This window comes from Diplodia corticola (assembly GCF_001883845.1).
Source record: "Diplodia corticola strain CBS 112549 chromosome Unknown scaffold1, whole genome shotgun sequence".
In the NCBI taxonomy this organism is placed as follows: domain Eukaryota; kingdom Fungi; phylum Ascomycota; class Dothideomycetes; order Botryosphaeriales; family Botryosphaeriaceae; genus Diplodia; species Diplodia corticola.
Window position 1 is genome coordinate 1458389 of NW_017971480.1, and position 25430 is coordinate 1483818.

General features: G+C 56.7%; 8 protein-coding genes across 8 annotated transcripts; 3 read left to right on the top strand and 5 right to left on the bottom strand.

Annotated features, from left to right (window-relative positions):
• Positions 1–620: 620 nt before the first annotated feature.
• On the bottom strand, positions 621–2717 carry BKCO1_1000465 (het domain protein; the record flags this gene model as incomplete). The annotated part of the gene is made up of 1 exon (XM_020269865.1): positions 621–2717. The coding sequence occupies one exon, from the start codon at positions 2715–2717 to the stop codon at positions 621–623; it is 2097 nt and encodes a 698-aa protein (XP_020135353.1).
• A 451-nt stretch (positions 2718–3168) lies between these two features.
• Positions 3169–5992, top strand: BKCO1_1000466 (ankyrin repeat protein; the record flags this gene model as incomplete). Its single annotated transcript, XM_020269866.1, has 3 exons — positions 3169–3201; positions 3256–5697; positions 5783–5992. 3 exons carry the CDS (start codon positions 3169–3171, stop codon positions 5990–5992), a joined length of 2685 nt encoding a protein of 894 aa, XP_020135354.1.
• A 1339-nt stretch (positions 5993–7331) lies between these two features.
• Positions 7332–8930, top strand: BKCO1_1000467 (uncharacterized protein; the record flags this gene model as incomplete). Its single annotated transcript, XM_020269867.1, has 4 exons — positions 7332–7424; positions 7474–7714; positions 7773–8576; positions 8632–8930. The coding sequence occupies 4 exons, from the start codon at positions 7332–7334 to the stop codon at positions 8928–8930; spliced, it is 1437 nt and encodes a 478-aa protein (XP_020135355.1).
• A 32-nt stretch (positions 8931–8962) lies between these two features.
• On the bottom strand, positions 8963–10108 carry BKCO1_1000468 (nad-binding protein; the record flags this gene model as incomplete). Its single annotated transcript, XM_020269868.1, has 4 exons — positions 8963–9156; positions 9205–9306; positions 9384–9613; positions 9789–10108. 4 exons carry the CDS (start codon positions 10106–10108, stop codon positions 8963–8965), a joined length of 846 nt encoding a protein of 281 aa, XP_020135429.1.
• Positions 10109–12207: 2099 nt separating this feature from the next.
• On the bottom strand, positions 12208–14904 carry BKCO1_1000469 (uncharacterized protein; the record flags this gene model as incomplete). Its single annotated transcript, XM_020269869.1, has 3 exons — positions 12208–14567; positions 14615–14751; positions 14798–14904. The coding sequence occupies 3 exons, from the start codon at positions 14902–14904 to the stop codon at positions 12208–12210; spliced, it is 2604 nt and encodes an 867-aa protein (XP_020135339.1).
• Positions 14905–15771: 867 nt separating this feature from the next.
• On the bottom strand, positions 15772–19369 carry BKCO1_1000470 (ribosome biogenesis protein urb1; the record flags this gene model as incomplete). Its single annotated transcript, XM_020269871.1, has 3 exons — positions 15772–16464; positions 16516–19136; positions 19189–19369. The coding sequence occupies 3 exons, from the start codon at positions 19367–19369 to the stop codon at positions 15772–15774; spliced, it is 3495 nt and encodes a 1164-aa protein (XP_020135414.1).
• Positions 19370–20166: 797 nt separating this feature from the next.
• On the top strand, positions 20167–21735 carry BKCO1_1000471 (uncharacterized protein; the record flags this gene model as incomplete). The annotated part of the gene is made up of 2 exons (XM_020269872.1): positions 20167–21360; positions 21457–21735. The coding sequence occupies 2 exons, from the start codon at positions 20167–20169 to the stop codon at positions 21733–21735; spliced, it is 1473 nt and encodes a 490-aa protein (XP_020135413.1).
• A 2296-nt stretch (positions 21736–24031) lies between these two features.
• Positions 24032–24936, bottom strand: BKCO1_1000472 (secretory pathway protein ssp120; the record flags this gene model as incomplete). Its single annotated transcript, XM_020269873.1, has 4 exons — positions 24032–24148; positions 24201–24270; positions 24323–24623; positions 24822–24936. 4 exons carry the CDS (start codon positions 24934–24936, stop codon positions 24032–24034), a joined length of 603 nt encoding a protein of 200 aa, XP_020135412.1.
• Positions 24937–25430: the final 494 nt, after the last annotated feature.

Sequence of the window (25430 nt, forward strand, 5' to 3'; positions counted from 1 at the left end):
AGTTCGTCCGGGGTTCGGAAATGGAAATGGCTGTGAGTCCATGGGTCTGCTTCCTATTTCAAATCTTTTTCGGCTCAAACAGGTTGTTTTTGTGCCAGGCAGAATCTGCGCGAAGCCTCCACATGCTACGCCGGATCCTAGACAGGCGGCCATGGCCGAAGAATGCTGCGGACGTCGCTTTTCTCCGAGGATCTATCTACGGAAGGAAGACGTCTGCCTAGTGGAGCCAGGTTGGTTTTTTGGGGGATTATGAGGCGCCTTCGTAGGTTACTGAAGCTGCGTAGATGCACATGCACAGTCTTGGAATTTACATTTACTGCGAACATTTGATTGGAAAAACCATGTGAGCAAGCACAAGTCTTATGCAGTCACTTTGCCCTCAACTTAATTAGCCACAGACACAAAGTTAGAGTGTCACATGGCAGGCTCTGAAGGGTTGGCTGTGCACTTCAGTGCTGGTGTGCGATAAACTTGCCAGAAGGTTGTCACATTACGTTCGTTAATCTATCAGAAGGTAAGAAAAGGTACTTGAGCTCATTTTTCCACCCGAGACTTAGAGATGTCAGTAGTGATGTCTACAGTGCTAACGACATGCTTCAAAAACAACAAAAACCTTGCCCTTAAGGAAATGGAAACAAGACAAAAGCAAGAAGGGAAATGGCGTCAAATGAGACTTCCAAACTCGGAAACTTGATTTCGTTTTGACCAAATCGTCCTTCGGCGTTGAATAGACTGCGGTGCTTGATGTAGGAAGTGCCTGACAGTATTGCCCTCCCTACTATCTGGTACCCAGACACTGATTCACGGAGGACGAATGCATGCATCGGACCGATGCTACCGCAGCTGCAAATGAGATCGTCCTCTTGCACGTCCACATCAGACAATCCGACACACCCGTCATGGGAATAGGCAAACCAGTGAATTTCTCGAAGCTCGCCAGTAGCGGGGTTGTTCCAGGCTGGAGGTTCTGAATGGTCTGTCGGGGAATAAGATAGAGAGATCGGTGTAACGGCAGCTTCAGGGTCTCCAACGTCACCGCGGAATTGCGTATAGTCGATGGAGCAAGCAGATTCAGCCAAGAGAAGTGGGATAAGTTTTTTCAGCCGTTGGACGCGTTCAGAAGCACTGGCGCGAAAACAGGCCCCATGTGTCTTAGACGCTCCTGCGGGTACATGGGCCATCAGGTTGTCGAGAAACTTGGTTTCAGTTTCCTCCGAGTTCTGAATGTCCGATCCTGATAAAAGGACCCTTCCGCATATGGCTCCCGATGTTTTGAGGATGGTGCCGTACGCATCGGTGCTTTGACTGCCTTTTAAACCGTTGACATCCAGTTTCAGTGTACGGGCAAGTAGTTTGCCAAAGTGCAAAAGCTTTGAGATAGGGCGTTCTTGTCCATATGCATCCTTTTGAGACAGATCGGAGGCGAATAAAGCCATCAGATATGCGAAGAGTTGAACTGGCGTCCTATAGTAGTCGGCCTCCAGGGACGTCACAACGAGCCCAAGAAGGCCGTAGACCTTGTCGCGTACGTCGGTGCATGTGGAAGCTTCGAACTGATCCAGCACACTTTCCAATCCCTCGAACCCGCGAGGGATCTCGACGACTGTTGGTAGAGCTGTGTCGTGTCGCATTTCCCACTCACGGTTGAGCGGCGTGGCCATACTGGCAGCTACTTGCAGCGCGTGTCCATGAGTAGCTCTGATATCACATGAGCGCAGTAAGTAGCGGAAGCCGTCCCACGGTGCGGTCTTGGCGCCGCAGAAGATTTCAATGTGAGGTGACAGGACGATTTCCTGAATAATCCAAACTCTTTTCCAGTACTGGCGTTTGACTAGATGACAGAGAGCGATTGACAGGAAATCACACTTGCCCAAGGCCTTGCAAAACAGCCGTTCAAGGTGTTCCATAAACTTTTCCCGATATTTCAAGCGCCAATCATCCGCTGGATGTAGGCGTATCATCTCGTCCTGGACGTTATCGTATAATTTCCTTAGAGAAAGTCGGAATGTCTTTGTGGAGATAGTTTCTTCAACCCCAGGGATCAAGCTCGGTTTTTGCGGGCCCGTAATGTACGTTGAACTAGCGAAAGGGCTTTCCAGGATTTGCAGTTGTACATGATACCAGCGGCGTACCTCGGTGAAATGGTTTTGGATGGATTCTTTTTGTTGCCAAGGTAGGGGCCCTCCATCGCCAAGCTCTGTGACGCGGTCCAAAAGCTCCTGATGCACTAGTGTCACCTTGTGAATAATTGACATTGCCTTCATCACAATGTCACTGCGCTGACCTGCCGGACCGAGCCAGATAAGGGTCCGGGTAGCGCTCCGGTAAATGCAACTCATGAGGCCGACTTGGTGGTTTCTTTCGTCGATGTCATCCTGATTGATGCAAAGGGCATCGGTCCATACGACGCGGGTAATGTATGGGTCCCGCAGCTGGATCAGGAAAAGCCACAGGTTCGAGCGAACAACAAAAGGCAAACCGTCAACGGTTATGGTCTGAGTGCCGTCTTGGAGATCTCCCCAGGTATACGAGAGAGCCTCGTACTCGGGACATCGCTCTTCTGGGTGAACAGAGATTCGACATGCCACCGGGGCGTCTCGCCGCTGGGATGGGAGGATGTGGACGAGGCGTATGTGATGGTCTGGCAGCGGGCGATGGGCGTAATATTGTTCGGGCAGGTTCTGGTTGAATGTGAGAAGACGCCGGATGGCGTCCATGTTGAAAACTTGATGTTGCAGGCGGGAAGCCGCGAGGCTGACGAAGTGAGCGGGGCCATGGCACTCAGGCAGCAGCGACCTCGGTGGCGCAACAGGCCAGGCTGTGATTCGTAGCTCGGCAGGCGCTGCACAAGCAACAATATGGGGCTAGCGTGGAAGATGATCTGCTCAACATGGCCGGAGGGTTTGGAGCAAATGTGCAGCCGGAAGAGCGATGCATTCAGTCCCAGTGATGCAGGTTGCAGGGTAGTTATAAATGGCCGTGTAGCGAGGAAGGATGCTCAAGCGGGCCCCATCGGGCTGGCTCGAAGCAGGGGTGTCCTGGATGTTTCAAGCAGCCCCCACGAAACGGATTCCTGTTTCAACCAGATGGAGCTCCTGCAACTCTCGTCAGCTCTCAAAAGGGCCCTTCTCCTTCCGAGCAGCTTGGCAACCGGGCGGACTTTGCACAATGGTCGACCCGATTACCATCACCTACTCGGTGGTAAGCAGCTGATCGCTCCTGCCCCGCACCCGGCCCAAGCTTGACATCCCACAGGTCAACATCACCACCTGCGTGCTCACCACCGCCAAGTCCCTCAGCGACCTGCGCGACAAGTTCAACAATGCCTCCAACACCATCACCGCCATCTGCGCCGAGTCCTCGTCCATCAGCGCCTCCCTCTCGCAGATCCAGGGTCTCCTGCTGCGCGACGCCACCGCCCACTCCCTCGACTCGCACTTCGCCAACCGCCCCGAGCTGCGCGACACGTTTGACACCGCCCTGACCGGCTGCACCATTGTCTACGCATGCCTGGACGAGGAGATACACCGCCTGTCCGCCGGCGCCCGCGATGCCGACGCCATGACCTGGAAGGTGCGCTGCCGCTTCATCTGGCGCGAAGACACGATGCGCGACCTGCTGTCGCAGCTGCGCGGCCAGCAGATGGCCCTCAACCTGCTCGTGCAGATGCTGCAGCTCGAGTCGCTGCAGGAGCTCAAGCAGCTCGTCCGCGACAACAACCAGATCATCTCGCGCCTCGCCCAGCGCTCGCGCTCGCTGCGGGACACGCATCCGCGCATCCGCGTTGCCGACTCCGTCTTTTCCTCCCACCGCGATAGGCTCGTGAGCCGCGCCCCCTCCATGGCCGCCTCGACCATCGATCAGACCGAGTTCGACTTCGATGATGCCGTCGTCAACTCGAAGGCGTATAGGCGGGCCTTGGCTGCTGCCCAGCAGCGCCCGGCCAAGAGTCGGACGGTTTCGGAGCCGGTCGAGGCCGCTGCTGACACGGATCCAGATGTCGAGACCTTGAGGATTGAGGGTAGCAAGCAGGAGACCAACGAGGATAGCCCGGATTCCGAAGAGGACGTGACAAAGGAAAAGGACATTGAGAAAAGCTTCACATCGACGACGACGACCACGCCGACAGGACACGCCGTCCTGGCCGAGAGTCCGCATCTGTCGGAGAGGAAAGGGAGCATAGGGACCATTTCTACCCGCCCTCAGGCTTGCATCGAAAGAAAGCCTAGCGAGGATAGCACCTCTCTGGGTAGCCCACGTCCGCCTGTTGTGAAGGGAGCCCAGCCTGGATCCGTCCCACCCGCCCCTTGGGAATCTCCCCGCGCCAATCTTCCTCGGGTCCAGAGAAAGCCGCTACCCTCTGGCCGCCACGTCTTGATGCCTTCAGCCTCCATGTCGACATTGGCTACAATCCCCACGGCTTCTCAAGAGAACATAGCTACCATCTCACGTGTCTCGACTGCAACAACAGAAACACCTTCCATCTTCTCGACCGGCTCCAACCCTGCCACCAATTCCAGCATCTCCCTCCCAGACACCATCGACTCCGCTTCCGAGCCCGAAGATGATGACGACAATGATGCCGACACCCTAGTCGAAGGCCTATGCTCTCCCTCATCCACTTTCCTCCCTACCACCACTACCACCGAACCCACTGCCGCCGAACTCCAATCCATCCGCCAACAACTTAGCACCTCCGAAACCGTCTACCTCAACAAACTCACCATCCTCCGCACCTTCATCGAGGAGCCCATCGCCCGCCGCTGGCCCTCCGCCTGGCACACCTCCTTCATCGCCCTCCACCGAACCACCAAAATGTGCCACGCCAGCACCCAATACATCCTCGACCCCCTCAAGCACGCCGCCGCCGCCGCCGCCGCAGGCGCCACCACCAATCCCATCGTTCCCCCCTCCTTCCTCGCCCAACTCCTCCGTCGCTGGCTCCGCGCCGCCGGCCCCACCTACCTAACCTACTTCCACCAACACCCACACACCGCCTCCGCCATCCGCGCCCACTGCGAGGGCACCCTCGCCCTCCCCAGCAGCAGCAGCAGCAGCAGCAACAGCACCAGCACCAGCAGCGCCACCGACGACTCCCCCGCCGCCTTCGCCCGCTTCGTCGACACCTTCGCCAAGACGCACAGCCTCGACGACCTCCTCGCCCAGCCCCTCCGCCGGCTCGACGCGTACGTCCGGATCGCGGAGCGGCTGGTCAAAGTCACATCCGCATCCGCATCCGCCGACTCGCCCGCCGCCGTCGCCGCAGACATCCACGTCCGCCTCTCCGCCCTTCGCGACGAGTGCGCCGCCGCGTTGGCGCGCGAGCTGCACCTGGCGGACCTGCGCGAGCTGCATCGCCGTGTCGGTGCGATGACGGCGGCCGCGGGGGTGTCGGGGGCAGCGCTCGCGGAGCAGTTGGGTTGTTTGGAGGGGGGGAGGCGGTTGGTGCGGATGGGGCCGTTGGCGTGCAGGGTGGGCGGGAAGGGGCCGTGGAGGGGGTGCAGGGGAGTGGTGTTGGATAATTGGGTGGTGTTTGGGCGGTGGGAGGTCAAGGGATGTGTTGTTGGGGGAGGAGGGGGAAGCGGCGGAGGAGGTGGGGATGGTGGGACGGGGACGGGGAGGTGGGGGAGGAAGGGGAGTGGGGGGAGCGGAGGGGGTGGTGGGAACTCGGGCTCGGGGGGGTTGTGGGTCGAGAAGGTATGTTTTGTTTTGTTTTGTTTCTCTCTCTCTCTCTCTCTTTTTTTCTTTCTCCTGTGTGGAAGCTGACTTGATCGACGTATAGCCACTTCCCGTCCGGGGGATCGAATGCTCAATCTCCGGGTCGCTGCGTAAACCCGCAAAGGCTGGTGTCATGGACGAGCTGCCGAGGGGCACGGAGCTGTATCCGTTCTTCGTGCAGGCGGAAGGAGTCGTCCATTTGCTCGCTGCGTCGACGGAAGGGGAGAGGAGGAATTGGATGGATGCGGTCATGTCGGTTCGGACCAGCGGATGATGATCAGAAGAATCTCATCGACGATGGTGGGGGGAAGGGGGCGGCCATGGTGGGATGTGGGAGGAGGAGGAATCAATCAGATACCCGCGCTGCTGGAGAAGGAGCAGTTGCCCTTTTTTTTTCTTTTTGTATGTGTATCATGGATCATGGCAAGGAAGGGAAAAAAAATTTCAACGTTGCTGTGGAGAGCTGCTGGAAAGCACTACAGCAGCATTCTGATCGAGTAAAGCGAAATATGGGCAGTTTGCTAGTCGATTGCCATTGCCGTTTTGATACATCTGGTCCGCTTCCGATGGAGTGTGACTAAGTGGAACTAAAGCCGGAAGAGGAGGATCGGGTCTGGACTCCGACGCTGGGTTTGCCCGATACATTGCACGATGACGACGACAACGAGGACTTCGACGCGGATGGGGATGGCGATGGGGATAGGGGCGTAGAGGGGAGGACGTCGTCGACAGGGTTGGGCCAGGAGCTTATGGCACTGGAGTCGTTATCGGTAGGGGATGTGTGGTCGTCGGAGGGGGGGAGATTGGGGCGTTGATGCGAGTGTGGTGTCGTGGACTGGTGGTGGTCAATGTGGTAGTGGTGGGGAAGGCGGGGACAGAAGGCGCGTCGGCGACGGGGGCTACTAGAGCGGCTTCTGGGAGCAGGGTGAAAGAAGGCGCTGTGGGGTGGTGCTGGTGGCGGTGTGTGATGGGATTCGCCATGGCGTGGTTTGCTTGTGATGAACAGGGATTCTGGACCGGATTGGTTCAATGTACATGGTCTTTTCGAACCGCCTGCCTCTTTCATTCTCTCTTTCTGGGGTATCACCGTTGGTTTCTCTATGACTAGCCGGATGCTTGGCGTATGCGGGGCGGGTGGTCGTCCGGGTGATGGAATGCACGTACGCGCACTTCTACTTTGTTTGGTTCACTCACTGTTTTGTGTCACAATTTGTTCCCTGCTCCATTTACGGGAATAAGGTGCTCGCTCTTCCCAGCCATCTGTTCATGTGCCGTGTCTCTCTGATAGGTCGGGCATGTCGCATCAGCTTATCAAACAGGGAGTGGTAGGCTCCACAGAGGAAAAGCAATTTTTAATGTTGATACCGCTTTTCGATCCACTGTACTTGTGTATGACGTGTAACATCCCAGTCAGAATACAGCTTCATGGATGCGCATAATGCCGCAAGCTTATCTGAGTTTCTGCATCGTACTACCACAATTGCAAGAGTATGATGACAAGTTGGGGGGTTCACCCCCTTGGCTTTTCACCATATAAGTTGAATCGACCCCAAAGTCCAGAGGATCGTAAACTTCTCTCACATAACCATACATATCTTGCTATCATCTTCGAAATGTCATACGTGGGATTTACACGATTCACGGGCAACCCGGACCGTTGTGAGCCGGTCGAAAAAGTCATGGCTGCTGAAATAGCAGACTTCAACGTACGAACCCTATAACCCATTGAAATTTTAGTATCTTACATTGTCGCAGTCCTTCAAGCGCCTCTTGCATGAGTACTACGAAGCTGCCGAGGTTGAATATGACCTCCATGTTCACTACGGGAACAAGCTTCCCTGCAGCGGAGCCAGCGAAATGTCGCCACGACTTTGGAACGCTCTCGCAAGTACTCGTAGCGCATCACCGTCAAAGTCAGATTTCCCAGTCTACTTCATATGCTTCGCCAAAAAAGGCCAGTCGCAGTCGAACTCGAAGGCAATCTCCAGCAACAGTGGTGAGTGGAACACTTTGGACTAACAATACGAGCCGGACTGACTATGTCGTTAATGGAGACAAATCGACCATCCAAGAGGCACGATCGAACGGCTTGCCGAATCGACAATGCGATACGCCAACACCAAGTCCGCCGGTTCACGATCACATCTTTGTGCACCCATCGCCTAGCGTAACCTACACCACGCCTGTCCGTAGTCAAACAATGACAGTCTCGCCCTCCAAGGAGACGCCCAGCCGTAAAAGGCAGAGACAGGACCAAGAGGCACAAGAGCGCCCCGCCAAATCCTCTCGACCGGCTCCAGGTCTGCTGCCACAGGCGCTTGAGAACAAGTTGACTGGCTTGACCGATACCTCTGAGAAATGCGGCCGCGTCGTTGTCGGTGTGGACAACGATTCGACCTGCGCTGTGTGGGCGGCCAGGAACTCGTTGGGCAGAATCTATCTTCGCAAATCCGCCTTTGACATCGAAGGCGAACCGCTTTCTGACCATGAAGGTGGCAAGAGACAGAAGATTGAAGACACTGACTTCCTCCCGGTCAGCGGAAACTCCACGGATTCTTCTTGGGACGCCATCAAAACTTGGATTGACGGTCGTCTGGACGCATTGGAGATTGCATCTCCGAGAGTTCAGTCCGCGCGTGCGCAGTCGACAGGGCCGTCGGTTGGTGCCCCCTCGGCCTCTGAACGAGCTAGAGTGCTTAAGCGGGGCAGCACTGCGTCGCCTTCCGTAAACCGCCGTAGCCTGCAAGTTCATCCCGGTCGTTCATCTCCGTTGCAGCGGATGTGTTCTGGGCCTACGCGCGCTTCATCCTGCTCGGAGCAATGTTCTGATCCAGGCGAGAGTGATGCTGAGTCTACAGGTAGGCATTTGGTCCCCCAAAATCGTGGCAGTAATCTAATTAAATCACCTTCCAGGTCAAATCCCACCAGATGTCAACATTCGGTTCACTTTCAAATCGGGTTCATCCGTCCTTCTTGCGCCAGCAAGCACGGTCTTACCCAGAACCGTCACCGTGCAGAAGATGTTGAAGAAGGCCAGGGAATTTGTCAGAGAGGGCACTTCGCTCCAGTTCCCAGATCTGGAGCATGCCATTGTTGGCGGCATTTCGGTTTACGAGGCCGACAAAAGGCAGCCTTTGGAAAACTATATTCCACATGGGATCGAGGCAGTGCTTCACGTTGAGACGGGCTGGAAGAATATGCAATCGAGCTGATAGAATACTGCAAGTCTGAATGCATGCTAAGCTTACCGCGCGGTGAATCCACCATCTACCGGAACATTCGCTCCGGTCATCCAGCTTGCATCGTCACTCGCCAGCGTCACTGCAATCTTCGCAATGTCTTCTGCACGGCCCGGCCCGCCGAAAGGATGTCTCTTCACCAGAACGTCCCAGGGCGTCAAGTTCGTGGTTGTCTCACGTAACAATGCGGTCTGGATATCTGTGTACTAGTCAGCAGACGAGGCTTTGTTCAGCGAAAGTTACATACATCCGGGGCAAATAGCGTTGCAGTGAATGCGATGTTCGGCGTAGTCCAGGGCAACCTGCCTCGTCAAAGCCGTCACGGCACCTTTCGACGCACAATACGAAGCTATCGTCCCAGCGCGTCAGCGAGCTCCGTCCGCAGACCTGCCAAGCGGCCGACCAAAACAAGGCGGACGTCCTTACGATTCTGCGGTCCGGCAATCAATGCCATGATCGACGAGATGTTGACGATCCACCCCCGATCCCCAGACTCATGCGGCGGCTGCTTCAGCATCTGCGCGATGGCATGCTTGCACCCCAAGAAGACGGACCGGGCATTGATCCGCATCGTGTCGTCCCAGACGTTGTCGTCGGTCAAGTGAAGCACGGCGGGCGATTTCGCTTCGAACGACACTCCGGCGTTGTTCACCATCCTACAACAAAGATCGAAAAGAACCCGAACCATCAGAAAGACACACAAACAAACGCACGCACGCTGCCAAGGGAACCAGAGAGTCCCAAGCAGCAACAAACAGATCTCGATCCCCAAGAGACCAAAGAAAAAAAAACCGATCAGAAAGAAAAAGAAAAGAAAAAGAAGAAACTCACACATCCACCCTCCCCCACCTCTCGACCGCCCTCCCCACCAGGCCCTCCATCCCCGCCGCATCCCCCACATCCACGCCCACATACTCGGCCTCCCCGCCGCGGTCCCGGATCAACTGATGCGTGTCTCTTTCTTCTTCTTCTTTTGCCCCTCCTCCTCCTGCTGCTCCTCCGCTGGTGGCGGAAGCATTCCTCGCCGACGGCGCGAGGTCCGCGCAGACGAGCCGCGCGCCCTCGGCGGCGTAGCGCAGGGCGATGGCGCGGCCGATGCCGGACGAGGCGCCGGTGACGATGGCGGTCTTGTTGAGGAGGCGGCGGGACATTTGTTCTGGTGGTGGAATAATAACGGGGTCGAAGGAGTTGGAGGGGGTGGGGGGGGAAGGAGAGGGGGATGGGGATTTGGAAGGATGGCGTGTCTTTTTTTTTAAAGTAGGTACCTAGTAGTGGGGTTTTCCTGAGTCGTGCCGCTTTGTTTTCGGGGCGAGAATTGGTGATGGCCGTTGTGCGGGGGTGTGGATCGAGAAACTGGCTGGGGGAAGGCGGGGCCGAGGGAAGGTCTGCCGATTTTGGGGGAAGGAAGGTGTGTCGAGGGGGGTTTGCAGGCTCACCCGCAGAAAAGAAGAATGGCCCACCCGAGGGAAAATTCTAGACGGCTGTGATGACAGTCTCTTTGGTAGTGTCAGCAGGTCGCGGCTTATCGCAATATGTTTATTGTGTCATCATTTGCATCGAGAGGAGTGGCGTCCAAGTATACAACATCATCCCCAAACTCATTGCTGATCCACTTCGACCACTACAAGTGCCCACGACCATCTTCATCCCATCTTCATCCTCCTCTACTTGAGTTTGCTCTTACACCATAATGACCCTCCGCCCCACCTCGACTAGCAAGCCCGCTCGATATATTCCGGGCGATCCCTTCCCTTCCGTTACCTCTCCCTTTCCGTCCACCTCCGCAGCGGCCAGATACCGTCCCTTCCGAAAAAGCCCGCTAATTCGCCATCGCGAGAAACAGTTTGACGACGAAACCAAGGGGAAACAGACGTGAAAAACAATGTAAGCGACTTGTCATTGTCGTCGTTCCTGTTGTCGTCGTATGAGCGACCCCTAAATGTTCGTTCGAATCCCTTCTTTCCAGCCCCATCCTCCCCATCCCGTTTCTCTCCCTCCTTCCCATGACGAGCATTGCCTCCCAGAAAAAGGCAAGAAACCGGTAGCAATAAGAAGAGAAAAAAACAGACACGAAAAAGCCATGGAAATAAGCTAAGGAATTGCGCAAACAACAATGCATACCAGTTTGATACCATTATCATCTCTTCATTTCAGCTGCGAAAGAGTTTACGACGAACAAGAAACACCAACTAACACAACAAGGGAGAGGGGAACAAAACAAGGAGCAAGCCGTACCGTAGCGATAAGAGCAATAAAAAAAAACCAAAACGATTGAACGAACACTCATAACAATAAAAACAAACGACAACTTTTTCGGATGCTTACATGCTGTCTTTCATAAAAATGACGAGAAAAAGCAGACTAGCAGGAACGATAGTACGACTTAATTACACACACAAGCCAAAAGGACGTCTGTCCGTCCGTCGACGGAGATGAACCGCTGGAGAGCGCAAAAAAAAAAAAAGGAAAGAAACCAAGAAGGAAGCCCATCCATGCCCGTCCCGCCGACCCCACGACTCCTCATCATCAAAGACACAAGTCACACACAAATAACCCCCCAAATACCAAAAGTAAAGGGTAGATTCAGGGCAATAAGGAAGAAGAGAGCGGAGCTGAGAAGGAAGGCGGGGTGGGTTACGGCAGAGCAGCGCTAAAAGTGATGCAAAAGAGCAAGCAGTAGCAGTAGTAGCAGCAGCAGAAAGGCTCGCCACAAGACAGACATGCCAAAGAACGGAGAGAGAATACCCTGGGAGGAGAAGAAGACAAGAAGGAAAAAGATTCCTGCACCATATCCATCCAGAAAGAAAGAGGAATCCTGAAGAAGAAGAGGAAAGTAAAATGAAGAAAAGGAGCAAGCTAGAGATCCCTCAATGACTCTCCCCCCTTTCCCCTTTACCGAACGCTTTTCCCTTACCTTTTTTTTCATTCAAACTTGGGAGGACAACGAGGAGGAAAAAAAAAGAGATAAAAGAACCCAGAAAGCAAAAGGAGGTATCAAAATGCCGTTTCGTATGTTCCCCCGGGTTGTTACTCGATATAGGGTGGAGCAGAAAGGGGGAAGAGGATGAGAGATGGAGACAAAAACAAAGATGCCCGTACCACCACGCCCTCGCCATGATACCCATTTTCCTGAGTGGGAATGAAGAACCTGAAAAGAAATTTCTGAAGACCCCCGGTACACGGATTTGCTCCTTTACCTCTCAAACGCAAAACAAAGACCATCGCCCAATCCAAGACCATCAATTACACTCTAAGGTCCAAAAGGACCCTGGACATGGCTGCCCCTCCTCTGGTTCTCGAAGAAGTCCATTCCGTTGAGGCCAGGGCCGACCGGTCCGCCGGGACCGCGCGCAAGCATGCCCATGGCGCCAGGACCGCCGAATCCCGGGGGAGGGCCGCCGATACTACCACCGCGAAGTCCAAGCATCTGCTGCACCTGGTCGTGGTGCGCTCCCGGTCCATTCATACCCATAGGGCCAGGACCGGGACCGCCAAATCCGGGAGGCGGCGGGGGGCCCTGCGGGGGGCCGAAGTAGCCGTGCGGCGGGCCGCCGTGACCAGGCGGGCTGAACATGGGGGAGGGTCCGGGACCAGCCGAAGGAGGGCCCTGCACCGGAGGACCACGCATGCCGGGGTGTCCAAGAGGGGTGTTGCCGGCAGAGAATGGAGGCATGTTCGGGCCGCCGAAGCCCGGAGGGCCACGGTTTGCCGCAGGGAAGCCAGGCGGAGGAGCCATACTTGAGACAGGAGGACGATCCTGCGGCTGCTGGAGACCGGGAGGCTTCATGGACCACATCTGGTCAGGAGGACCCTGGTGCGGGATGCCCATGTTGTTCAGCTGGCCGCGAGGAATGCCAGCATCCGCAGTTCCCCGACGCTGAAGGCCAGCAATCGCAGGGTCGTCAAGGCCGGGGTGGACAGGAAGATTGAAGCGGCCAGCACGACGCATGGCGTTCTCGATCTCGGGATTCTCAGGCATGCGGCGTTGCGGCTGCGGCTGGTAGCGAACATCGTTCTCCGGGAACTGGCGGTCGTCGAACAAGCCGGGAGGAGGGTTCGCACGCGGGGGCATTGCCTTGGACTCCATGAAGTTGGTGAAGAGCTCAGGCGGCGGCGGCGGACGAGCTTGCGTAGGCTGGGGCGGGGTGTTGCGCTGTGGCTGAGTCATCAGGTTGAGCAGGAATTCTCTATCTCTAGAAAGCTGCGCTGCGTGAGGCGGAGGCTGTGATGACATCAGGCCCTGGATGCCGAAGCTGCCCATGCCATTGCTGCTAGGGGTTGCTTGGTGCATGCGCTCCTCGGGGGATCGGATGCTCTCAGGCCTGGGCTCTTGACGCATCGGCTCCTGGCGCAGCTGCTCCGGGCCCGGCTCACCTGCGGGAGAGAAGGGTCCAAAGACACCCTGAGGACCCTTGAACTCCGTGGGCGTGCCGCGAGGAGCGAGGACGGACTCAATGAAGCCGGCCTTCTCTTCGCGCGACCTAAGGATATGATGACGGGTCGGCTGAGGCTGGACGTGCACGGTATCACGGTCGGGCGAGCGCGTCTCGACAGGAGAGAAGAGAGATGGCTTCCTGCTCTGAGGCGCCGAGCCTTGGGAGGGCGACTGGGTGTGGATGCTAGTGTTGCCAAGCATCTGCAGAATACGCTGGAAACCCTCCTTATCCTCATTATTGCCATTTGCTGCACCGAAAAGCGCCTCGGGTTGAATCTGCTGCTGCTGAGGCTGTTGTTGTTCCTCTTGCGGCGAGAACAACTTGGCGAACTTGGACTGCTTCGCAGGAAGCTTCGGCTTCGGTGGTGCCGTGGCGCCTTCCGTTGCTGCAGGACTCTCCTGCCGGACAGCGGCAGCACCCCACATACCGAACATGTCCTTACCGTCAAGAAGCATGGGCGTAATGGGCTTCGACGACGTAGGCGTGTCTTTGGCAGGAGCAGGCTCAGGAACATTTTCCTTCTCATCCGCAGCCTTTCCAGCCTTCATCTGTTCCTTCCAGCGCTGGAAATCTTCCTGGGTGTGCGCTTTCTTGTCGTCCTTGGGCATGTCTTCGAACCACTCAGCACCGCCCTTGCCGCGCGAGAAGCGAGCCATGCCAATGTCGTCCTTCTTCTTGACGGGTGTAGTGTCCATCCACTCGGGCTCTTCCTCCAAACGGTTGTGGTTGTTGCTGCCTCGAGTCCAGTCACGTTCGCGGGCGTTGCCGCGGTCGCGCCAACTGCCATGACCAGTGTCTGCTTCCTTGGCCTCGACGTTGTCGCGGAGCCAGGGCTGTTCAAATCTGCCTCGGGCACCGTTGCGACGCGGGGCCGCCTCTTCACCATCGGCTTCGCGGGTGAAGCGTCCGCCAATGCGGGGTGGGCGATCGGCATCCTCGCTGAACGAGGCCTTGCGGCCGCGCACGTTGGTCCAGCCTTCGCCCTCATCGCGAGCACGGCGGCCGTTCAGCGGGCCGTTCTTGCGCTCCTCACGATCCTTGAAGAACTTGTCACGGATATCCTTGGCACGGGCGTCGGCATCCTCGTCCTTGTCGTTGGTGTCGGTCAGCTTTGGGACACGCGACGAGGAGGCGAAGGCCATCTTGGGGGGTCCTAGCACAATGTCCTCGGGGGCTGGTCGGGTTAGTAAGAACTTGAGGTGAGACTAACGCAAAGCTCACCTGTGTTTGAGTGGCGGGTGAAGTGCTTGTTGGGGAAGAGCGAGGCGCGCTGGCCGTTCTCGCCGGGTTGCGCTGCGTCGTCATTCCGGACACCTTGCGTGCGCCCTCCTTTGCGCTGGTTCTGGTCGGGCGCAGGTCTGCAAGGGTTAGCCGTGTCGGTCGGTGTGTTGACGGTAGACTCACTCCATCCATTGTTCTATCGCGGGCAGGCCATCGGGTTTCTGGATGAGGGGTGACTCGCGGAGGTGGAGCAGCTCGTCCGGAGTGTAACGTATGACCTCCAAAGGCATGGCGACTGTGGGCGGGCAACCACCTGAGGCAGCCGTCGACTGGCCTTTTCTTGGCGGAGGGTGGCGAGCTTGGCCGAGGGTGTGATGTGAGGCCAACGAGCGTCAGGCCGGCGAATGCGCGACAAACGGGGGTGGTGTTGGGTCGTTGTGCGGACGGGTGAGGTGATGCAGCGGGGTCGAGGGCGAGCGTCGGGTGCAATTCACGGGTCTGAAGCTATGGCGGACGGTGCGTGCAGCAGTGGAGCTCGCAGATGAGCGGGCGGCGGTGCAGTCGGGAGCGCGGCGGGTAAGGTGTTGGGAGGAGCTGTGGGCGTTGCTGTCGCGGAGATGAGCTGCGGCGAGATGTCGGCGGTGAGGCAGAGGGGGTCCTGAGCCACAAGCGGGCGTTATTACGTAGCGGAGAGGGTCACGGGCTCACGGCGCGTGCGGGCTGGCGACGGGGCGGGGGGCTTGTTTGGATGAAGGAATTGGCGATGGGTGATTTGGAGCGACTGTCGTGGCCGGCGTGGTGGGTGGGCGGCGGGAGTCAGGCAAACACGACAAACTCGTGCCAAGCCCCCAAGCCTGCGGGTCAGCGACAGCGTCATCGGCTCCGCAGCAGTGGAAGCCTTCACCCAGCGTGCAGTGATTACGTCAACTAACAGTGTTCATTTTTCCAATTCGAGTCGCGGCACATATGCGCAGTATTTGAGTCGTAAACCGCATGGTCCACTTGTTCGCCCCAGTTCTAGCGAGCGGGCGCAACCAACAAGGCGGCTTCGTCTGCCGGGTGCGGGGGCGGCGGGAAGCTAATTATGCTTAACCCATGTCACCCCATGCCAAACCCATGCCAAACCATGAACATCCATGGAACAGCCCTCTGTCACTTCACTCAACCAGCTTTTGCATCTCTTTCGCAGCGTCTCCGCCGCTCCACTCTTCCACCCGCACCTTGTCGCAAGTCTCCAACAACCTGCCCACTAGCCGTTTCAGCGTCTTCTCTGCCCTTGCCGCACTGACGCTCTTCCTATCCTTCTTCGCCTTTCCGCCGGCGACGTTTGCCAGTTGCATCTTGATCCAGCTCAGCACGCCTGCCCTCGTGATCAATGTCGTGCTGCCTCCTTCCACCGCCACTGTTCGGAACAGGAACCGAATGACCAGCTCCTTCGTCCGCCTCGAGCTCGCTGGATCGTTGTACAACGCCAGGACCCTCTCGAACATGCCTCTCGCCCGGAAGATGCCCAGGTCTTTCTCTGTCCGTAATCCATCGAGGTACCATTCCAGCAGCCACTCGATCTCTCGCCAGTGAGCCGCATCGTCGCCTTCGGGAGGATTGAGGATGATCTTCTCTGCCCAGTACGATGGCAGCCTGCTGACCGTCCACGACGGTCCACGTGTAAGGAAAGAGCCCACTTTGGGATACAAGAAGTTCGCCGGATCCGCCAATATCGGTATCGCACGAGCGGCGAGCGTTCCGGCAATCCATGGGAGAGGCTCATCCGTGCCCACGAGCGGCCGAGCCGTCTCGTAGATTTCGCCGAGAAGGAGGTAGATAAGCTCATGCTCTTCGTAGCCCGATGCCTGTCCAACTTTTCGTCAGCTTTGATTTCCTGGATCCATCATATTACTAACCTGCACTTTCGTCATCAGCTTCTGCACGTTGGGCAGTGCTTGACGCCGTATGGACAAATGCTCAGAGCAGAGACATAAGACCAGAGCTGCTATGTGGCCTTCCTCGACTGCTTCATCCACGTCTTTGTGCATCCACCGCGTAAGTTCTGGATGGTTCTCATTTTCCTTGGGCGGGAGCTCCAGGGATACCTCGAAGTCATCAAGTGAGCCGTTGTTTCCGCCATCTCCATCCTCTTCGGATCCGTCATTTTGCACTCTATTGATGATCGGCCTGATCTCAGGTGTCTTCGCACTGCCCAGCGCGGCAGTGAGCGGCTTTCCGTAAGCCGAGCCGCCGGAAACCTCCAGCATGGCACCAAGCAGGGAATGCAGGACCAGCTCATTCTCACCAACCTTCTTCAGGCAGGAGAGGAATCGGCCGATCCATTGCGAAACATGGTTGGCGGCATGCTTCTCCAATTTGAGAACAAATGGCCACTGTTCTACCAGGGTCGCAAGCAACAGACTGACGGGGGACTCCAGAGTTTTCTCCACCTTTGATAAGACCACCAAGGCATCCAGGTCATCCTGGTACTTTATCGGCCTTCGTACGAAACGACCAAAGCATTCGTCAATGAAGCTGAAGACTGAATCATCCGCAAGCTCGTCATTGGCCGTCAGGCTGGAGACAAGTGCATCGAATGATGATGGGTAGCCATCGGTTCGAAGCATACCGTGGTCGTGAATGACAGAGATAAGCAACTGGGTGATGGTCTCGGAGGAGGCACCATCTGGAGACGAGGAAAGAACCCTGAGGACAGATGTAAAAGGAGAAAACTTCAGCGACTCGGGCTTCTGCCACCATCGCATATCAGTCGCACTTCTCGCAATCTGCAGCAGATGGCTGAGCTCGAGCAGTCTGATCTCGTGCTCTTCTCCCGATGTCGTCTGCTGGTCAAGCTCATTCAGGGACTTGGTCAGCGCCATAGACACGTCGAATTTCTCATCTAGAGCAATCTGAGGCGTTACGTTGTAGTACATGGACAATAGCCTAGTGACGGCCTCGCGCTGCATGAGGTTCGTATCAGGGATCCTGCGAAATGCTGCGATGACGTCTCTCATCTTGGGACAGCGTGCGCAGAATTCCGATAATAGCCTCTCGGTCGCCTGTTGCCAAAGCTGGTTCGAGCTTTGCGAGGACGCATTTTTGAATTGGACCAGGACCTGCTCTAGCTTCTGAAAAGCCATCGTGAGAAGCCTTATGACAAAGAACGTTATCAGGTCTGAGCTGTGGTTCAAACATTTCGTCAACACCTTTTGCGTAAGCGGCTGAGGTAGGAGGCTTTCGATTGCGATAGAGACAGGAGGTGGTACGGATGCGTAGCCATCTTTGTGACCGAGGAAACGAGGGACAGGGAGGTGAGTTGCCGAGAACAGGAACGACGCATAGCCGATCCAAGTGGCAGTCAGCTTAGGGTCGAAGGTAAAGTTCGTTTTTTTGAAGAAGTAGTCGGCAAAGAGCTCTGGGCACGCTTCCAATATCGCCAGCACCAACTCTTGTTCCAGTTTGTTGGCATAAGGTCTCAGGCCCTGCATGAAGGAGGCCAGGTTTCCATTCCGTACGGTGACACGACCTTGGTAGCGGTCATACCACTCGAGCGAATCCAGTCCCAGATCGATGTTCCCGTCGCCTGCATCATGATCCCCGTGCTCGGGCTCTTTATCTGTGCCGGGCGGATACCAACCTGAAGAAGGTGCCAGAACTCCTGCCTCTGCTGACCTGCACGCATGCAACAGGAATTTGTGTGCGACAACGTCAATGGCCAGTTTGTCTGATTCTTCCTCCAGTGTCTGCTCAACTCTGTACAGACCCGCTATGTTCGACAATGCGCGGTCCGTCAGCAAATGGCTCTTGCTCGACCTTGGAATCTCCTTGTCGGCAATGATATGAGACTTGACGACATCCAGAATTTCAGCTGCAACCTCCGGAGGGTCGTCCCTGATGTAGTCGAACAAAGCCCTCATGACATTGCCATGCTTGAGGATATCAATCTTGGCGCCCTCTTCCTGGTTTCTGAAGTGCGCCAAGACGTACTTGACGGCATTGGTGCGAACCGACGGTCTCCGCTTGGCTTTTGCCGCTTCTTCATCGGTGTGTCGTATCCCCAGATTCCGCGCAAGTATTTTCCCTTCGAATGTAAAGTCGCGCTTCGAATACAGTTGCTTTGCGACAGCGCCTCCGTCAAAGGAGACGACCTCGGTGAGCAGTCGCAGGCATGGCGAAATGGCAGATTCCTTGTATTTCGGCGCGGACAGTCCGCGGGCCAACAGCTTCAACTGTGATATTTGCAGGATCGTGCGGCATAGCTGCATGCCATAATCGCGCAATTCAAGGTTGTGCGACAGCGTCTTCAAGAGGAGGGCCAGGACGGCAACGGCGGAGGAGGAGATGTGGTCATTGTTGGAGTCGGACGCGAAGCTCCAGGTTTGGATGAGGTTCGACATGAAAGGTGCATCTTGATCATTTGTGCGCGGCTTTTGCGTATCGAGAAAATCTCGGAGAATGGCTCGCTGCCGGGGTAGGGGGTGGTCGTCGCTTGGGTAGAGGATGGACTCGAGGAAGACCTTTAGGCTTTGAATGCCTGGAGCGGGTGGTCAGCCGGCGCGTTGAGCCATCAGAGGTCTGAGCATTACCATTTCTCAGCTGCTGGGTGTTGCCTTGCTCAAAGACCAGCAGGTGTTGCAACTGGCGCGCAGAGTGGATTTCTTCGGCTTTGGGTGGAGGGCCTCGGGGCGTATCGAGCTTCTGGCGTTTTGGGAGGGGCTTCTCGCGCAAGACTGCTCCGTCGACGGCGGGTGCGGTTCTCTTGCTCATCTTTCGGGCATGCTCCAGGGAAGGCGCAGGATTGTGGTGGAAATGGAGCTGAAGCTCCGACGTCGTGATGATCGTCCAGACTTTTTGCGCCAAGAGCTCCAACCGCGAGTCAGAGCGGGTCCGCTTATCAAAGCCGTCTTAGTCATGATGCGGGGCTGCGTCACCTTGGTCAATGCAACACCAACGGTCGCCTCGTATCGCCATTCTCCGCCCAACTCTTTCAACTTCTGTTCGAAAGACAACTGTAAACACTCCAGCACGTCTAGAGCTACGCCTTCCATCTTTTGAGCCAAAGTGCTATTCCAGTATTGGTGGATGACATGGTTCCTCAATTCCTAGATTTGTTGCTCAACACCATCACGAACACGTTGTAGACGATAACCTTCATCACCCAACAAGGGTCTCATTCAGCAACGTGCTATCACGAACAACACCCTTGTTGAATCCCTTTCTTCATTCGCCTATATAAACACCATGTAACCATATAGTAGCAGCGTTCAATAGATCATCCAGCTATCAGCTTCTCTTCATCCACCCAGCTGTTATCACCGACTGACAGTTGGCGTCCCAGGGAGCGCACCAAGAGGCTCTTTCAGAAATGTAGACTTACACAAAGAGCAGTGTCTCAGCTAGATGGATGCTAACAATGGCGCTTCTCCTTCAGCCTTCGTGCGTGCCAAGCGGCCGTTTTCGACTATCCCCAGTAACAAAGCAACGAGATCTGATATACTCCCGAGTGGACCGCGCCCCAAGACACACCCACAACTTGGAGCAGCTCCAACCACCAGATCGAAAGCATGACCGGCGCCAGAACCCCCACCACCACGGCCACCACCTCACTCGAGACCAACACTAGCGAGCTCCCCATCCAAGAATTCATCCGCCGCCAACGCCTCCGCAACGACCTCATCACCTGCAGCCCCAACCCCAGCCCTCGCCGCCGCCGTCGCGCCCTCTCCCCACCCCCACCCCCATCCGTCATCTACAACCCCCCTCCCACCATCCCATTCCTGCACCTCCTCCCAACCCTCCTCCTCCTCTTCCTCCTCCTCTCCACCCTCCACCACCTCCTCCGCCCCCATCTCGACTCCCTCCGCTTCCGCACCGCCACCACCATCATCCCCCAACCCCTCCACCACCACCCTACCACCTCCCCCTCCCCACCCGCCCCCTTCCTCCACATCCACCACCACCACCACGCCCACGCCCTCGCCGCCAACCAATCCCTCACCCACCTCCTAACCCTCCACGCCCCCGTCTCGCACACCCACATCCCCGCCCTCTCCGCCGTCCGCCACGCGACCTACCCCGCCGCCCGCGCGCTCGCCGCGCTGGAAGCACGACTATCGTCTATAAGCGGCCGCAACGACACTAGCATTACTACGTCGGCAGCGGCGCGACGGGGTGTGGCGGGCGCGCGGGACGCGTTAAGAGAGCTGCAGCGGGCGAGTGAGGGGTGGGCGGCGGAGGGAGGAGGGCTGCTCGTGTTTAGTAGTGGTGATGGTGAGGGAGAGGGAGAGGGAGAGGGTCGAGGAGGCGACGACGGTGGAAGGCGGGATGGGGTGGGGGCGGCGTTGGTGGGGGGGCTGCGGGGGTTGATGATGCGAGGGCGCGGGCGCGGGGTGCTGGTGGATGATGGAGAGGAGGAGGGAGGATGGGGATCGCGGGCGTTGCGGGATGGGACTGCCGCCGCTGCCCCTGCCGCGAGGAGGGACAGGTGGTGGTTGAAGGGCTGGACGACGCGCCCCCTGAAAGAGACGCGGGAGCCGCCGCCGCCGCCGCCGCCGCCGGGAAAACGACGAGGCGATATCGTCGACTGGCGTCTGCGCACGGCGTGTCAGGCGGCGGTTTTCGGGCAGGCGCTGGACGAGGTCGAGGAGAGGCGGGGGCCGGCGCAGCTGCGGCTGGCGGAGGAGGTGACGAGGGCGGTGGGGAGGGTGGATAGGGCGGTGTTGGGCGTGTGTCGGGACGTGGGGGAGATGCTGGGGCGGGTGAGTGAGCTTTTGATCGCTCTTTCTGTGACGCCAAGTGCTTCTTCTTTGATAGCATGGAAATGCAGTGCGCTAATGTGGGTTCTGTATGGATAGGCGGACCTGGTGTGCACGGACGCGCTGACGGTGTTGTGGAGAGAGGTTGCACCGCAGGCCTTAGCGTCAGTCACCGATATCGAGGGCATTTGGAAGGCGAGGATGGAGGCGGCTGAGGCGGCTGAGGCGTTGACCAAGGACTTGGAGGCACTGATGGATGAGGCCAAGGTGCAACGAGATGGTATAGATGTCTGGATGATGTTGCTTGAGCAGGTCCCGGGGGATTCTGTGGAAGAAAAATGCCGACTGAAGGCCCCTGTACTTCCTCGGGATACATAGGTTGGGTAGGCCTCGTAGAGTTCACATCAAAGTCGTACAATATATCGAAGTACATTCTCAGCTTTCATCCAACAGAAAGAGCTGAAATTGATGCAAAGGATGTAGGTAAAGAACATCGACAAGACAGGAAATTTCAATATGCCTCGCTCGAAACGAGACTGAGCGAGGAAGCTGTTCGCCCCTTGGGTATTCTGAAAACGTCACCAATAAGAAAGTCGTGAGTCGTCAAGTGTCCGTCATTCCGGCCGCTTTATACAAGTCTTTCCAATCACTGTGAAAGGTGGCGACGCATTACATTCAGTAGTAGCGTCTCCGCCTGGGCGCCGGGTGACTAGCGTACGTCCGTCGGTGGTGGTGGTGAGCTGGCGCGGGAGTAACAGCAGTGCGCCGGTAAACCACACGTCTCCGGCGGGGCGAGGAAGCGACAACAATCCACGCGTCTACAGAATACGTTAGTTAGTCTTCGAGAAAGTATGGGCCCGCACTCGCCGAGCGAGCAAGGCTATCGCACGGGTGGCGAGACTTACGAATGACACCGGGAATCCATCCCAGCAGAGTCAATAGGACATTGAGGCAAAAGTTTCCACCACAGCCCGTCTTCGCCAAAACGACGAGAGGCGGCAAGAATATGGCGGCAATGTAAAGGATAATGTCTTCCTACATGGCGCGAAATCCGTTAGCATAATTGGACGTGGTTGTGCGCGGATTCGACGGTTCTCTGAGCGCCCAACCAAGGTAGACTCAGGTTCGGAGTAAGAACCGATAGTATAGGTTGAGAGCGGGGTCATTGTGGCGGCAAAAGGTAAGGACAAGGCTGGCAGCAACAGCGCAGCGGTGCTGACAATCGAAGGGTAGATGAACGTACGCCTGCACTCATTGTAGTGGCACTCGGTCGTTGCTCGCAACGAAGTCTTGGGCTGTTCCTCGGCGCAGCGGGCGGCTGATGGGTTGGGGTTGGCAAGAGCGATGGGGAGTAGCGAAGCTCTCAAATGCAATTGCGCGACCGGTATGTGATGCGTGGGCGCTGACGTTGGCAGATCGTCGAAATAATTGCCGTGGTGTGCAATGCGGGCAGACGCAGTCGGTTTCGATTGGTTGGCAGGAGATGCAGCCGGGGGTGCGGGTGTCAGGCTGTGAGTGAAAGCTGTGAGGCGGGAGTGGAAAGCGGACTGCGAGAGATGGAAGTCGCCATGGCACCTTTTGAAGAATGCGATGAAATAACGGCAGGCAGTAGCAGACTAAGCTCCACTCCGGCTCGGTCAGCCACGCGGAAAATACACGTAAATCATCGTGGAGGTGGGGCGAGCAGTAGATCCCAGTTTCTTTAGCAACACAGAGTAGCAGCCGCGCATGGAATGACGTCAGACGAGGCCTGTCTGCAGGGATGCTTTCTCTGGGCATTGCGCAGCCGCCATGTCAGTGATAACGGATCGCATTTTTCAGACAGCGCCGGGAGCGTCGTGTTTGCAGTTGCCGAGCCCTGCGATTGGTCCATGTCCCGTAACCGTTGGTTCGACTGCGGCGTTTTGTGCCTGGCCTGGATCACGAGGACCTGCTAAGGCTGTCCGCCGACATGGATGCGATGTCTTGATCAGGCCACTACCAGCGTCTTGAGTCCAGCCCCAACGCGCCAAGTGCCTTCTTTTTGCTAGATCTGCGATCGAATTCGACCATGGCGCTCCGGAACGTGCCGGATCTCGACGTCGGACACGGCTTCGGTACCGATGCGGTCACCAATGCAGCTTACCGGGTAGCCGCGTCCGCCAAGACCGATCAATTCCCAAGTGCAGTTCACCGGCGAAGGAGGCACATAAATGGATCCAGGAGTTTGCATTCGGTTCCTCAGCATGCGGATCCGGCCTAAGCGCATGATACTGCGCGAGCCAATGCTGTTCCCAGCAAGCCCGACAGTCATCCACGAGCCAAGGCCCGCACTCCTGTCCCGAGCATGAGAATTGGGGTGCTTCATATCGGGAAGGAATGGCGGGGCTAGTCAGTAGCCCAGAGTGGGTAGGGCCCTTGTAGGCTGCCTATGTGAAGGCCCGGCCTGTCTCGCTGTGTGCATATGGTCCTGAGCCTAGAAGGACACCATGGCATCGTAAAGAGAACACCTCTCAAAATAAGGCCATCGCAATCTGCTGCCACCAAAGATGCAACACAGCCAGGCAGCTGCTGAGATGCCGATAAATATCGTCGGGCTTACGCGCCATCTAGCCTTGTCAACTGCACCATATCGCCGCCATTCAGAGTGAAAGTAGTGCTTCAAAGACTATTAATAATTCCACATCAGTAGTATCTAATTGTTCCGACGAAATTTGTTGGGAATATTTGCCTCGACAATGGTGAGCTTCTCTTGTGCCTCCAGTCTGTCTTGTTCCGCATCCAAGCGGTCATGTTTCGCGAAATGCTCAATCTGAAAGGTCATCAGCGGGTTGGACAGCAGTCGGGAGCTCGGTGATTCTTACGTCTTCTGGGTGGATGAGATCCTCTTCTTTGACATCATCTCCGCCGTGGTACTTTTCGAAGTGGTGGATCCTACGGCGCTCGTCAGTTGTCGTCCTTCAACGCCACAGCATGGACTGCTTACTCATATTCATATTCGTCATCGCCGTGGTGGCCCGGGCCGGTGCCAAAATCGGGCAGCTTCACGCCATTGTTGGTCGACTCAATGAATTCCTCCTTACTGATTTCGCCGTTGTCGTCCTTGTCGAACAGCTGGAACACGATCTTCACGACCTCGTCCTTTTTCGATTGCGGAATGGAGGCGGCGCTCTCGTCGAGTAGGCCATAGGTCTTGCGGACATCGTCGGGTGACCAGTTGCCAGTGCTGTCGTAGTCGTGCAAGGCGAAAAAAGTACCGGCGTCGAAGGAACCAATGTGGTGCTCCTCTGTGACAATAGCGGTCAGCAAGCTGCTCGCGACGCGATGTATCGCAAAGAACAGAGATAAGGAGTTGATAAAGCTGAATTGCTAGCGGACTGGCGGCGCGCAGCAACCATTGACGTGCCAACGGATCTGACACTGACAGACGGCTCCAGGGACTCGCAATTGCCGGCGAATGGAACGTAGGGCGCAAATAGACTTACCAGCCATGTGGCGGGTGGCCCAGTCGGCGTCGGCGGGAACCTCTGGGCCATGGTCGCCATGGGCAAGCACGGTGGCAGCGAAGAGACCGAGGCCGGCGGTGATTGAGACCTTCATCTTGACGTTGCAGCCGTCGTCGCTGGAGGAGTGGGAAAGTGAGGTGTTGACGCGGAGGTGCACGGTGAGAGCGTGGGCGCGCACAGAATCGCGGAGCTCCTGAGGCACCCCTGCCCGCCGATCACCCGCACGCTTGTCTCAATACGTCATAGCTACCCTTGCGACTTCTGTCTCACGACTGAACATTGCATCGTTTGGGGAATCCTAAGTAGCTCCAGGACCAGGGAACATCTTTGACATTTGCTGTGCAGGGCTTATGGCTCGGCTACCCGCCGGTTTGGACATGACAGCTAACGCCCACTTCATTCCCGCCGGTAACACTTCCGCCGGAGCCAATGGGACATGTTTTTGAGTTCTTGGTATCCAGGGACTGAAAACCGGCGACCTTCACACAGAAACGCAAGCCGTCGCTGTTGTACTTGGGATTTATTTGGCCCGTTCAGACTTGAATTTCCTTTGTTCATGCCATCGCTTTTCCTACGTTGCAAAGTCGT